This window comes from Pseudochaenichthys georgianus, chromosome 15 (genome assembly GCF_902827115.2).
Source record: "Pseudochaenichthys georgianus chromosome 15, fPseGeo1.2, whole genome shotgun sequence".
NCBI classification, from domain to species: Eukaryota; Metazoa; Chordata; class Actinopteri; order Perciformes; family Channichthyidae; genus Pseudochaenichthys; species Pseudochaenichthys georgianus.
Genome location: NC_047517.1, coordinates 22,029,466 through 22,044,435, shown reverse-complemented (window position 1 = coordinate 22,044,435; position 14,970 = coordinate 22,029,466). Strand labels below are relative to the sequence as shown.

Sequence of the window (14,970 nt, the reverse complement as noted above, 5' to 3'; positions counted from 1 at the left end):
AAATAAAGTTGACAACATTTTCTAAAAAATCTTAGTTGATAAAAAAACATCCCAATAACTTATTTTAATTAAAAGCTTGAAATATAACCTTCCTATTTACCCTTATTATAAGCAATCTGAGGCTAAGGTTTGAAGGGATTTTTATACAATGAAGTTACCCTACAACTACATTGCAGAACTTAAAAGCTATTGAATTCATCAAAACTAATATTACATTACATTACATTGCATTTAGCTGACGCTTTTATCCAAAGCGACTTACAATAAGTACATTCAACCAGGAAGACACAACCTTGAAGAAAACAGAATCATATAAGTACATCAGGTTTCATAGAACCAAACATTTCAAGTGCTACTCAACCGGCTATAGATAAGTCAGTCCTTTATTAGTATATAAGTGCTGTTTTAGCAGTTCTTTGTTAGTAATTCTATCGCTCGAAGTGGAGTCGAAAGAGATGAGTTTTCAGTCTGCGCCGGAAGATGTGCAAGCTATCTGCTGTCCTGATTTCAATGGGGAGCTCATTCCACCATTTTGGAGCCAGGATAGCAAACCGTGTTTTTGCTGATGGGAACTTGGGTCCCACTCGCAGCGAGGGTGCAGCGAGTCGTTTGGCTGATGCAGAGCATAGTGCACACGCTGGGGTGTACAGTTTAACCGTTTAATAAACATGTTAACATTTATTTTTATGTACCAAACAAATGTGTACGAGTAACAATCTGTTCATCAATAATGTGTCATTCACAGTACTGTGCTGTTTTTAAACTGTTGTGTCACCACCACCCTGTGGATATGAGAGGATGTAGCAGGCAGCGTAAAGCCTCTGTTTCCAAAGAAGGAAGGAAAAGTCTGTTTTTATCACACCCTCTCTGTCTGTTGCTATTAGATTCTATTAAGTTTCTCAGCAGATAAAAGCCCTTCAGTTCACATGCTGACTCACTCATAGCTTGGCACATCAGATTTTTATCCGAACCATTGTATACGTTTCTTTGGTTGTGATTGTAGGGCATGGATCAGCGCTAAATGCTGATGGATAAGTGGCTTCAGTGAAGAACATCGCCAATACTGTGTCACTGGAACGGGCAGTGATGGAAAAGGTGTTGTCTTAAATACTTGCTTTTGTCTTTCTTTGAAGAAACAGTAAAGACCACTAACTCAGGGTTTCCATTAGCCGGTAATTACCGTTTTTTTAGCTGGTAACATTTAATAAAAACCGGTAAATTCAAAACCTGCCGGTCAAAATGTCCGATACTCCGATCGATTGGCCGCGGATCATTATCGGCCAATATTCACTCTTAATAGTTTGATCTGTGCTCTCTATAAAGGCCGATCAGCAGAGCTGGATCTGATCGATATGGACATAAACGCGAGTGAAGTGTAACCAGACGCGCGAGAGAGATCAGATCAGCTGCTGCATAATCACCTGAAGCCCCACCCACTGTTTAGCGAGCTGCATGAGAAACTGACGGGCTGTCAGGAGAGAGGGGAAAAGAGAGGATCCGTTTCTCCCGTGTTATTGTTCAAAGTTGATGTAAACTTTTGAATATTGTTTGTGGAATCATTTATTGAAAAATGAATCTGAATTTTTCAATCTGTTACGATTATAAATTGAAGCAATATAAAAATGATTCCCATTAACTGAGTTTTAAACATCAGTATATCCGGTCCTAGTCCGGTAATTACCTGCTAACGGAAACTATAGGTTACTTACGTAACCCCAGTTGTCTCACTATGGGATGCGCCTCATCGCGGAGCAAACAGAAGCATTAATCTCATTACGCCAATCCTGATTGGCTGGTGATCTTGACGTCAGCGTCAGGGAATCCACCCCCTATAAGTAGCTTGCGCTACGTCGCATGCGTCATTCAAAATAAGCACCTCTTCTCGCTTCACCATAGCAAGGAGGGCCGTCTGGTGAGACATCTCACTACATGTTACTCTGAGGACTGGGGTTACGTAAGTAACCTATAGTTCTCATTCATAACACTCCGTTCGATGTCTCACTATGGGAAATTGTAGCTCCCGTATTGCCAGACGAGCTTATCTCGAAGATCACCAAACCAACCAGAATTTAAAGAGCTTACGAAATGCTTTTAGCACCTGTTAGTGGGCTTAGTATATGATAGAGGTTGCATTTGTATTGTGGAATGTGCCATATGATTTTTTTATTATTGATCTATTTTTAATAAATCACGATTATAACAGCATACAAAAGTTGTCAGTTAGTAACAATCGTTCGTTGCGCCGGAAACATCAACTTCGGCCATTTCCGGCGGTGACGTCATGAGTGGAACACAGCTGAGCTCAGTCCCGTTTGAATGCATTGAAGGGCCAAATATTACGACAAAGGATGCACAGCAATAAGACGCCAAGAATAATTGGCAAGCGATATGTTGTATGGGGATGTGGGGCCGTCTCAACATCTGGTTATGGGATGTTTTTGTGGCCAAAAAATGATCAAATGTTGCGTATATGGACAAAACAAGTGCGTCGTACGAGGCGGACCTTTGCTAGACCAGGTAACCCGGGGTCGATGAAACCGACGATGTGTGGGGCAGCACATCAAGAGATCGTGTTTCGAACAATCAACAATGCCCGCTAAGGAGAGAGAGTAAACGCTTTCTCGAAGGTTCGTTTTGCTTTCTTACAACGTTACGTTAACTCAACCTTACGTTTGCCATGAGGCTATGTTACTTCCCTTAAGAGCTAGCTGTCTTAGCTAACAACAGTTAGCAGCTAACGTTTTCTGCAGTTTGTGTTTCCACTGAAAAACGTGATGTAGTTATTTAAGGGTAAGTTAACTAAACGTTATCTTACAAGTAGAGAAAGTTAAGTTGTGTTTAAAATCGTCAATGTAATGCACGTTAAAGGTTTTGTGTTGAGCATGAAGTTAGCTTTACTGTAGCTCACCAAAGGTTAGCATGTTAAGCTGCACTTTCTGTGGCAGCTCGCTTAATACAAAGAGGGATTTTGTGCTTCATTGTAAACTTTTCTTACAAATGTGTGTTAATCTACCTGAAATTGTAGGGACAGTTTTTTTCTACTCAACTATACAGACCATTGTTGAGGAGATGCAAAACATACTGTAAATGAGTTGGGTCTGACATATACTTTGAGTAATGTTACTTTGCTGCTAAAAAATGAAACATTATCAGATGAGGACATCACCAAAGTGTGTGAGTCTGTCAGGGGATTTGATCTGTTCTTTGCATGTCGTACAGGGCCTGTACACACTGCTCTGGTATGAATTAAAAATATAATTGTAAAATGTATGTCTCTCGCTCTTGTCATCATTCAGGCTTTGCATTTGAACTCCTATGACTGGTTGCGGACTTGAAGGGAACGACTCCATGGCCTTCCTGACATCCAGGAAAAAGGTGAGATTCTAATCCATTTCAATGCCAACAGCAAGTCATTGTTTTTAACTTTTTTAATATGATTTTTTTGGGGAATTTCTGTTTTATTGGATAGTAGAGATCTACTGGAACCTAACACCAGAGAGAGAGAGATAGAGGGAGGAGATGATATGCAGCAAAAGGCCGAGCCGGATGGTTGCTGCTCCGTGTGGAGCGTGTTCTATCAGGTAAAGCACTTTGGTACCCAGTTATTTATGGTATTGAGTTTGAATTTAGCCTTTGGAAGGTCATTTCCTGAAAAAAACATTTATTTGTCTCAACATTCCTGTAATAATTTGTTTTTTATTGTTGATATTGTTTTGTTCTTTATTTTTGTTGTGAGAATCACTTTGCAATTGTGTAAGTGCTAGCTATATACATAATTATACTAATATTATTGTTGTTACCATCATTACCATTATTAAAAAAAAAATCTTTGTTTTCTTTATTTATCGCTGCAGAAAGGATCATGCCAGCCCACATCAAACACCTGATCAAGAACTTGTGAATCTTCAGGCAGAAAAGATGAAAACACCTGTTCAAAGTTCCAGTTTCCTGTACATGGAACCATGCCTGTCCTCTGTTCCACATGTCTTCAGTCAGTCCTGAGGCCTGTACTACGAAGCAGGATGTTCTCTTCGCGGCTAACTTCAGGGAAAACTCCGGCTTTCCGGTCCTACGAAGCTGGTTCTCTTTTTAGCGGGCTAGATCTCCATGGTAACTTATGCTGAACGGCTAAACTGCCCCGGAGCAGGTTAGGTTGCAGGCTAAGAGCTCAACTCAGTGAAAGCACTGCCTGCTGACCAATCAGAGCTCAGTGTGCGGAGTTTAAAGCGATCAAGTCATATTACAGGAGAAAGGAAATACAGAAAAGCTGCCGTCGCAGGAAAGACGGCCGGCAGAAATCACCGACTGTGTGAACGTGAACATTAATAGAATATCACCTCCATCTTCAGAGCAATCTGACTATTATAACATTAGCGTTAAGAAAGCTTACTTAAATATCGGCCACAACATAAGTAACCGGATCAGAGTACATTAAGTACAGTCCGCGGCATATCACTTCATAATATATCATATATCTCCTGATCTGAGTCAGCTGAGCCGTATCTGGCCGTGCAACACTCAGTGTCACATACTGTATGCAGAAGTATTATTTTAAGCAACACATTAAGTTGAGGAAACACTCGAGTCAAATGTAATGAAAGTCAGATCGTGTTTTAGACGGGGCAGTGATATCATAAACCTGTTAATGTACGCATTCAAACACTTGTTCTGTTCCCAGCTGTGTTCACCTTGCAGGTGCAGCTCTGTGGCTTTGATCCTGATCAAGTGTTTAAGTCATGGATGTTTAAAGTTTAACTTCTTCATATTTGACTAGTATTAAAGTGCACTTTTCATTCAGGAAGTATGACGCTGCGCTGTCGGTACGCTTCTCCATGTTTGTGATTGGTCGAATGCTCCAGATACCACCCCTTTCATGTGAACGCGCACCTAACTAGATAGGACACGGCTGGCTTGAGCGATCCACTTGATAACCCGCGTCGTAGGACCGTTTAGCAAGAGCACGTATGTTTTGGATTAGGCCAACCGGCTAACTCAAACATATCCAGGTTAGGTTGAACCGGCTTCGTAGTACAGGCCTCTGGACCCTATGACTCGGACACTAGTTCTACCAAGGCTTATTAGAGGTAAGAGTGGTAGGAGAGGAGTGGAGTTATCTTTGTATTTAGGCTGCAAGTCGACAAAGGTGATCAGATGCTAATAATGATCCGATTCATTTGATATTGATTGTCTGCCAATACCGAATCCTGATCCGATTCTTCTATTTCCCAGATAATACAGCTGCACCGTGTACACTAGCTCTATTTGTTTTTGCCATTGTAATTCACCATAAGCAATTGTTGACTGTAACGTCTAGACTCTATGCCAACCAACTGTAATTTGTAATGTATTATACTTTAACTGTTCTGGCAACCACAGCAGCCCAAATGTTAACGTAAATATTAAGTTTTCTTTTTACAGTGTACTTATATCTGTACATTTCTTTTCAGTTTGCTTCAAGAAGTGGCTTCAACAGACAGAAGTGCAGGTCAGATTGGGAAAGGCTGGACGCTACACAACGGGAAACATTATAGACATGAACAAGGAAAAACAACAAACACTTTCTTTGTTGCCTTGTTCTTATCATACATAGTGTTACGGTTTTTGTTACCATTTAAATATTGAATTCTATGTATTACTTTTATTTTAAATCAAATGCACCGGTTTTAGATAATATATTTATTTTGATGTGTAGGTTGATTTGCAGGTTGGTTGTTATTTGTATAATTATTGTATTGTTACTGTGTATTTTATTATATTAACTAGCTATTTATTAAATTAAAATACTATTGTGAACACTATACAATGTCTTTATTTTGTAGATACCAGAATACATGACACAATGAATCTTTGTAATATATTTATGTTCTCTTGTTTAAATAATCATACCAGTATTTAATGTATGCTGGTCACCTGGAATCCTGGTAAGCTCCCAGCAGGGTATATTTAATACTATTATTAAACATAAGCTGGTGATAGATGGATAAACCAGCCCTCCTGGCCAGCTGAAGTGTCCAAAACCCCTCTCCAGCCAACCATTCCAGCCTAATATATACTGGCTGGTCAATTTACAACAGCCTGACCAGCTATATGTATCTAAACTGGTTATTTCAGCAGAGTCATTATTATTTATTTACTATTTTTTGAGAATCTCTGAATTTTAGTCAAATGTATATACCAGTCTCTGTTCTGTTGCCTGAGCCAAGTTTGCCTGCTACATTACGATGTATTATTATTTATTTACTATTTATTGAGAATCTCTATGAATTAAAGTCAAATGTATACCAGTCTGTGTTCTGTTGCCGCATCGGATCTCCGCCAAATGAGTCTTGTCTGTCACTCGATTCTGTCTCCAGAGTCCGACATCAGCCACAGAGGTAGTGTATTATTCAACAGGTGTTCTACTCGTGACGTGCGTGACGTCACTAACCGGCGAAAGCTGTTTTGTTCGGAGCGGTCGTGTAACATCGGAAGTGAGCATGGAAAGTTGTAATAAACCACGATTTATAAATACTGCGGGCATATTGTCATGAATGACATGATTTCCCATTAATAATAGTATATATATTATCGTAATAAGAACAGTATTGTCCTTCATTTCGTAAGCTCTTTAACAGGTAGAGCTCTGACTCAACAAGGTGCCCAGCACTGCTCGGGCCACACTTGGAGCAGAGACATCTAGCCTGTAAAAGCGGACAAAAGTGAGCGGCGAGGACCAGCTCGCCGCTGCACAGATGTCTTGGATGGAAACACCCTTGAACAAAGCCCAGGATGTAGCCAGACCACGAGTCGAATGAGCCTGCAGACCCGAAGGTGCCTGCAACCCCTGACTCGTATAGGCCAAAGCAATTGCCTCCACAATCCATTGGGAGAGCCGTTGCTTAGTAACGGGCTTGCCCTTGTGAGGGTTAGCCCAGGACACAAAGAGTTGGTCATTATGACGAAATTCTTTTGATCTGTCCATATAGGTGCGTAAAGCACGGACTGGACACAGCAAATCCGGCTGCTGTTCCCCGGAGGGACACAGCGGCGGAGGAAATGCCTCAATGTTAATTGGGGTACATGAACCAACCACCTTTGGTATAAAGGCAGGCTTGGGCTTCAACAACATTCTTTTTTGCCCTGGGGCGAACTGAGTGCATGAAGGATGTACAGATAGTGCATGAATGTCACTGACCCGCTTGGCGGATGCCAGGGCCAGAAACAGCACTGTCTTGAGTGACAAGTGCTTCATGTCAGCTCCTTCCAGGGGTTCAAATGGGGTCAGGTTGAGCCCATCTAAAACCACTGCCAAGTCCCATAAGGGCACCAGTGACCTGGAACGAGGGAGGAGCCTGCGAGCCCCTTTCATAAAACGGCAGACCAAAGGATGTTGGCTAGCCGTCTTTCCCTCAAAGCCCACATGGCATGCAGCAATAGCAGCCAGGTACACTTTGATCATAGAGAAAGCTCTGTGTTTATCGATCAAGTCCTGTAGAAATGATAAAATCACCCCGACAGGACATTGAAAAGAGATGTGTCCTTTTTGAAGGCACCACTCCTCAAACACCCTCCTCTTACAGTCATAGAGGGACCTGGTGGAGGAAGCTCTCGCACTCTGAATAGTGTTTATCACCTTCTGAGGGAGTCCCACTGTATTCAGATTGTACCACTCACGGGCCAGGCCCATAGTGCCCAGCGCTCTGGGCGTGGGTGAAAGATCGCCCCCCCCCCCCCCCCCCCGCCTGAGACAGTATGTCCCTGCGTAGTGGGAGCTGCCATGGCTGCCCGCACAGCAGCTGATATATCTCCGCCAGCCCGTACATTGCGGGCCAGGGCGGAGCTATCAGGATAAGTGTGTGGCGTTGTTCCTTCACTCTGGCCAGAGTTGGGGGTATCAGAGCCAGGGGTGGGAACGCGTACAGAAGGCCCAGAGGCCAATCGTGCACGAGCACGTCCACACCTAACGGTGCGTTTAAATCGCGCATTGAAAAGAACAGCTGACATTGAGCATTTTCTTTTGATGCGAACAGATCTACCGCGGCTCTGCCGTAGCGCACCCACAGCTGACTCACAATCCTTGGATGTAAAGTCCAGTATGCATATAGTGGTGCACCTCTGGACAGTAGATCTGCCCCGAGGTGCATCACTCCCGGTACGTGTGTCGCTCTCAGAGAGAGGAGACGCCTGCCGCTCCATAAGATCAGTTTGCATGCCAGCATGTGTAATAGGAGAGAACGCAAACCCCCTTGGCGGTTTATACATGATATTGTGGTCGTGTTGTCTGTCCTCACGAGGACATGATGTCCTCTGAGAAAAGGCAGAAAGCGTTTTAGAGTGAGGAACACCGCTAAAAGCTCCAGGTAATTTATGTGCGCCCGCTGGAGGTCTCTGCTCCAGAGACCCCTCACCGGACGACCTCCGTAAATACCTCCCCAGCCTGTCAGACATGCGTCCGTGGTGACCACCTTCCGTGAAAGGACAGCACCCATAGGCACGCCCCGTACTAGAAAAGTCGGGTGCGGCCAGTGACGTAGTGCCATTATGCTTTTCACAGTAACCATTACTCTCCGCGCGCCATGGCGTTCAGGTGTAAACCCAGGAAGAGTACAGTCTGTGCTGGGCACAACATGCTCTTTTCTGTGTTTATTATGAAACCCAGGTTGAGCAGGTGCTTTACGAGAACATTTGTCTGCGTAATCTGACTCTGCTCGGCGGGTACTATAGACATAGCCCTCTTTTCTAGAAGTGAGAGGATCTCTCTCTCTAGAATATGGGCTGACTCTCCTCGGGCTTGTGAATACAGAATGCCCGAGAAGCGAGGGGGGGTGACAGCGAATTGGAGTTGGAATTGGAATTGGAATTGGAGTGTGTAGCCCCGTGTTACTGTCTTGAGAAACCCAAGCAGATGTTGTGAGCATCTTCCACTGTATGTTCCTTAGAGCCAGCGGAGATGTCACGTCTCTTACCCTCTGAGTCCCTATTTGTTGTGTTATGGGGCCCTCTAGTGTCTGAACACGGTGGTGCCCCATCTCGACAATCCTCACCGATACTGTGCATGCGCGTGACGGTAGTGCCTTCACAGCCCCAGCCGGCACTGCGCATGCGCGTGACGGTGGTGCCTTCACAGACCCGTCTATAATCCGCCTTTTGAGAGAAGCCGTAGCTGCTCTCAGAAGGGGAACAGTTGACGGACTGTTTATTGTTTTTATTGTTTTTCTTTTAATTTTTTTGAGCTGCGCCTTTGGCCTGAAGCCTGGATGCGTCAGCGGAAAATGGTTTATTTTAGAAACAACAACAAACTTGTGACATGTGTTTTTGCGGACTTGAGGATGGTGTTGAGGCATCTCTTGAGGCGGAGGGAACACATCTAGAGCTGGGGAACCGTGGACTTCCAGCTCTGTCACAGAGGAGAGAAGGAGGGGCTGTCAGGCCGCTCGCTTCTTCTTCCTCGACTGCTGGCCGAAATTCTGGGTCGGCTGCGCCTGGGCTGCAGCCGGGACCGGAGATTTTCTAGGCCAACTCGCCCTCGTCTTCTGCCTGGGCTGGGGACTCGGGGCGGGCTGCAACCTCTGCTGTTTGGGTATTTTGAACCGAGCAGGGTTCGAGGCAGCTTGGACGAAGGACTGCCGTTGTGAAGGCAGCGGCTGGACCCTTCGAGGGAGGCAGAGGTGGAGGGCCTCGTCCTCCTTCTTTTTCGACTCGCATCTCCTCTGCATGGAAGTGAGAGCGGAGCCGAAAATCCCCTCGGGAACGATGGGCATGTCAAGCACATCCTCCTTTTCCCGGTCTGGGAGGTTGGTGAGGTTGAGCCATCTAGTTCTTTCCTGTACCACCATGATCCCCATTGCCTTGCCCGTGGCCTGGATGGCGCAGCGTTGGACACAGAGACAAATGTCTGTGACCGCGGCCATTTCATCCAGAACGGCCGGTCCAGGATTGCTCGACAGATCCTCGCAGTGCTCCGCTTGGTATGCGGTTAGCAGCGAGGAAACTTTCAGAGCCCTGGCGGACAACGCTGCGGCTCTGTAGGACCGTTCAGTCATGGTCGACTGGAATCGGTCCGCCTTCGCTGGCAGCGTGGGGTTCCTGCTTGGTGACGGGCCCATCCTCGGTATGAGGTGGGCTGCCACCAGCGGTTCCACAGGCGGTATGCGGAGCAGGCCGAGCCTCTCCATACCGTCACAGTCTAGGGAGGAGGCACCCTGGATTGGGGCCTTGTTGCTAAAGGGCCGGTCTCTCCACGAGACCGACACCTCATCCAACATCTCCGGGAAGACCGGAAGGAGTTGCCTCTTTGTCCTCGTTGCTTGGGGAAAATGTTTCCCCTCGTAACGGGACCTGGAGGTCTCCTTGGCCATTTCGGGCCACGGGATGTCTAGCCTGGACGCGGCACGCTGACACACGACCTGCAGGTCCATGCTCAGACAGGGCGAAGCTGGTGTGCTATTGCCCGGGAGAGCAGCCATCGCTCCCGTCTTCTTGCTCATCCGAATCAGACAGGAGGAACGCAGAGGCATCCTCTTCGTCCTCCATGTAATCTAATTCCAGGACATCCTCCGCGGGTGAAACCATGGTGAGGTCTAGCCGGGAGCCCCAGCTTGGTAAAGCGTGGGGCTCCGTTCCCGCGTCTCTTGCCACCACCGGGTCCCAGCCTGACACGGCGCGGGACTCCGGTTCTGCAGCTGCCGCTGTTGATGAGCCCCAGACCGACACAGTGCGGGGCTCAATCTCTGCGGCGGATGCCCCCGCGTCTTGATTGCCAGCCGGCAAATCAACGGACATGAGGGGGTCCTGTCCCGACAAGCTAGCTTGGCGTGCTAACCGTCGGCGGAGGCTCTTTATGGTGAAACGGGCACAATGCCCGCACGAGCCGGAGTTGTCAATAGCTTCCTGGGCGTGTTCCAGCCCGAGGCAGGACGAGTAGACCTGGTGTGAGTCTGTGCCTGATATTTTCAACCCGCAGCCGCAGAGTCGAGCCTCCGAGTCCCTGACTCCTCTGGTGTGAGGGAGAGAGGCGTCCATCTTGTTCGCCGCGTGGCGTGGAGAGAACCCGCTCGTAACAGGTACGTCGTCGAGAAAAAAAAGTGTTACCAACTTGTCTTTAATCCGGAGAAAAAAGGACGGTGTAGGTCTTTTTTCTCAAAGAATATTAACTGGTGTGTTAATATTCTTTAATCCTTTCCTCCTCCGTGAGAAAGAGAAAACGTCCTTGCTACCGTGGTGTCGGTAGTGAGGGAAAGCAAGCTAGCGACAGGTGTGTTGCTAGCTTGAAAAATCAAAACCTTACCTTAATTCCCGAGGAAGAAACGGCGAGGTCGATTATAATACTAACTGGTGTGTTAGTATTAGCAGTCTTCTTGCGAAGCAGGAAGGGTAGCCGGCGAGCACCCGTCGACCGAAATTTAGATTTGGGTTCAGTCTGTGGACTGTTAAGCTAGCCCGGCTACCATAGAGATGTGCTCTGAAGCGAGAAGAGGTGTTTGAATGACGCATGCGACGTAGCACAAGCTACTTATAGGGGGTGGATTCCCTGACGCTGACGTCAAGATCACCGGCCAATCAGGATTGGCGTAATGAGATTAATGCTTCTGTTTGCTCCGCGATGAGGCGCATCTCATAGTGAGACATCGAACGGAGTGTTATGAATGAGAACTCTGCTACACAATTCTTATTATTGAAACATGACCGGTAAGTTTCAAATTTGTCCGGTAAAATTAATTCTGTCCGGACATTTGACCTGCGAGAAAAAATCCAAGTGGAAACCCTAACTATAAGAAATACACTTATTTGAATACAGATTTGGACTGAATCTTTTTTTTATTATTATTTTTCGGTACGGATTATTGTATTGCAGGATAATGAAACGGTTTTCAAATCCATTACATTTTTCTTACATGTCTGCTGCCATTGAACATGTCAGACATCCCATGTCATACTGACGGGCAGAGGTGCAAACCTCTTTGCAGAGAGTATCGGCATGGCCACCGTCCCCGCTGATGAACTGGTGACTGAGAATGAGAGGAAAGAGTGGGACAAACAAAAAAACTATGTAGCTGGAGTTATGGAGGATTTCAACTCTCAGTGGCAAGTATCTTCATCATTTAACCCATGCTATTCTTAAATTTCATTCATTCTTCACATCACCTTTTCATGTTAAATAGCATGGTGGGACACTACCCAATAAAACGTAAATATAATATATATAACCCTGGATCCTACTAGGCAGAGAATGTGCTTGTGTAAAGAGAGTTTAATAAAGGGTAATACTGCAGAACGTGATGATTGCTTGTTATATGCGAAGTGAAATATGTTATCCCTTACATCCTTTTGTTGTCATTCCAGGGCCCATGATACTGTTGGGGCGGTCGCTGTGGACTCTGATGGTAATGTGGCTTGTGCAACATCAACTGGAGGCATCAGAAATAAAATGGTTGGCAGAGTGGGAGACTCTCCCATTATTGGTATGACTTCATTCACTTTCACTGTAAAATAACATTTATAATTTCAGTTGCACTCCCAATGTTTTTATAGTATTTAAGGACACCAATGTGTGAAATCAAAAGAAAAGTAGATTAAATGGTTTTTTCTCCCGTGTTCTTTCTTGTAAATTAGGCTCTGGAGCATATGCAGACAACCTCAGTGGTGCAGTGTCGTGTACCGGCCATGGAGAATCTATTCTCAAAGTGACATTGGCCAGACTCATTCTTTCACATGTTGAACAAGGTGAAATATCACACTTTCAAACTCTCTACATTAAAGGTGGGGTAGGTAAGTTTGAGAAACCGGCTCGAGATACACTTTTTGTTATATTCCATGGAATGCTCTTAACATCCCGATAGCAATGAATATCTGAAGTGCTTTGACAAAAAATCCATACAAAAATGTCATCTGTGGAAGCCGTAGTACTGTAAAAAGCACTACCAATCATTTTAGCCGGCCTGGCTAAAATAACTGGATGGCCTACCTGCCATCCATCTGTGCACAAACTTAACTCGTGCCCTCATTGGTCATGTGCGCATTCGTGTGTGTTGGAGGAGGGGCTCTGTAAGGAAGTGGCAGATTTTTTCCGGTTGTGTACTTTCAAATTCTAGCGCACTCGAGCTGGTTTCTCAAACTTACCTACCCCACCTTTAAGACAGGCCACATATGGGTCGGACTTTATCTGGTCTTGATTTGATGTAAACGTAGTCATTATAACTATGGCTGCAGTTATTAAATGAGCTTGTTTATTAGAGTTTGTTTAGTTAGTTAGTTAGTTAGAACAAGCCTATAATTTAGACCAAAGGCAAATGAGGAAAAGTTAGATAGTGCGGGACTCAAATAATGAAATACGGTCTTATTGTCCTGTTTACTATGAGGTCCCACTTTGATGTAATTTTAGCTGTACATTCTGGCTTTCATTGACAATGGTTTGCAAGTTTTAAGAAGGTCTGATTTGTTTTGACAATGGCAGCAGGAACATGGACACACTTGTTAAAGGACATGACCACACATTGATTTCCTGAATATTAATTTTCCATTGATTTCCATATTTTCTCACAGGTAAATCTCTAGCAGATTCTTCCCAGTTGTCTCTGCAGTACATGGGAGACCGTGTCCATGGTGTAGGAGGCGCTATAGTCGTTTCTCCGTCAGGACAGTGGGCAGCAACATTTAGCACAAAGTGAATGGCCTGGGCAGCAGTGGATCAGGATGTTCTGTGGTATGGATTAGACCCAAAGGAAAAACTGAATGAAAAGTTAGGCCAATAACATTCAAAGTGTGGAGCTATAGAATACACATACTGTATTTCTTAATTGTTTTTCTACTAATTCTGGTTTGGTTTGGTTTGGTCTGTCATTGTTGATAGTTGCCACTGGTGTTTGTAGCCAAAGGAAATTAGTTGTCTTCATTAATTAGCATGTCAGAGCTACATACTGTATGTACAATGACATAATTGAGAAGCTGGTAGATATTATAAGTCTAAATCGGACGAGTTATAACTCTCACAGGCTCCGCTCTCTACTGGACTCTATGGGTACTCTCTTACCCCGCAAGCATTCTCCCACTGAGACTTCGATAGAGAGGCGAAGTCCCTCCCTTTCCGGGAGCCTCCATGGGACCCCGGAAGCGTAAAATTATACATTGAAGTCAATGGAGAGAGAAAGGTTATCTTTTGATCCCGTTTGAATTGTGCCATGAATGACACATATGATGTTTGTCAATTTAAAAGAATATTTTGCAAGTCAAAAAAATTAAAATGTGTCGTAAAACTGTGAAGTTACACATTTTTTTGTGTGAAACCGCTGAGTGAACTACAGGTCTCTAGTCTCGCACAATACGCGTCACCATCACAAAGACGGCCGTCACGTTAGCAAATTTCACCTGTTTCTTTCAGAATGAGAATAAAAGTATAAAACTAGGTGAACATCACTACAAGTCTGGACACGTTGAGAGCTGTACATACACGAAAGGGGAGGTAGTCGGTTCTGTAAGAGCAGCGGGACCGGCTTTACAAGGTTTCGGTGAGTAATATGAGTGTAATGTGTAACGTTAAAGTCAGCTAGCTAACATTAGCTAACAAGGTACACTAACGTGTTTTGTTTCAGGAACTAGTTTTCTCCTTAAGAACTTCGTGGTCTCTGTGTATGCTGTGTGGATAACATTAGTGTTCACAAGAACAAGGTAAACTCCCGTGTTTTGTTTTAGTTGCTCTTCAGATTGAAGCGGCCAGTTTTATATCGACTATACTGTATGTGTGATCTCCTTTTACATCTCGTTGTGTCATTTGAGTTTATTTGCTGTGTGTAGATTCAAGGGTTTTGGTTATCTTGTCCATTTGTTTGGTTATCCAGGCACAGCTGTGCGTGACGGTACACTGGTATGTGTTTTCCTAATGTAGAGAGCATTGATTAATTAATAAACTACACACTGAGTCTAGATCCTGACCAAATCCTTTTTTATTGTTGATCAAATGTTTTTCAAAAATGTATTCATACACATTTAGAAAAA

General features: G+C 44.7%; 1 protein-coding gene and 1 long non-coding RNA gene across 5 annotated transcripts in view; both read left to right on the top strand.

Moving 5' to 3' along the window:
• The window catches only part of LOC117459410 (isoaspartyl peptidase/L-asparaginase), a 30,474-nt gene extending 16,744 nt beyond the window's left edge, over positions 1-13,730 (top strand). Inside the window, 5 exon segments of the mRNA XM_034100191.1 lie at positions 1,004-1,095; positions 11,900-12,063; positions 12,322-12,440; positions 12,592-12,702; positions 13,522-13,730. Coding sequence (XP_033956082.1) covers positions 1,004-1,095; positions 11,900-12,063; positions 12,322-12,440; positions 12,592-12,702; positions 13,522-13,730 — 695 coding nt within the window.
• Positions 2,147-5,793, top strand: LOC139435242 (uncharacterized). 4 transcript variants are annotated; one of them, XR_011644530.1, is made up of 5 exons: positions 2,147-2,627; positions 3,297-3,375; positions 3,473-3,581; positions 3,855-5,084; positions 5,448-5,793. It is a non-coding gene; the product is annotated as an uncharacterized lncRNA (long non-coding RNA). The 4 variants fall into 4 exon arrangements; XR_011644529.1 differs by having other exon boundaries at positions 3,470-3,581; XR_011644527.1 differs by having other exon boundaries at positions 3,297-3,581.
• Positions 13,731-14,970: the final 1,240 nt, after the last annotated feature.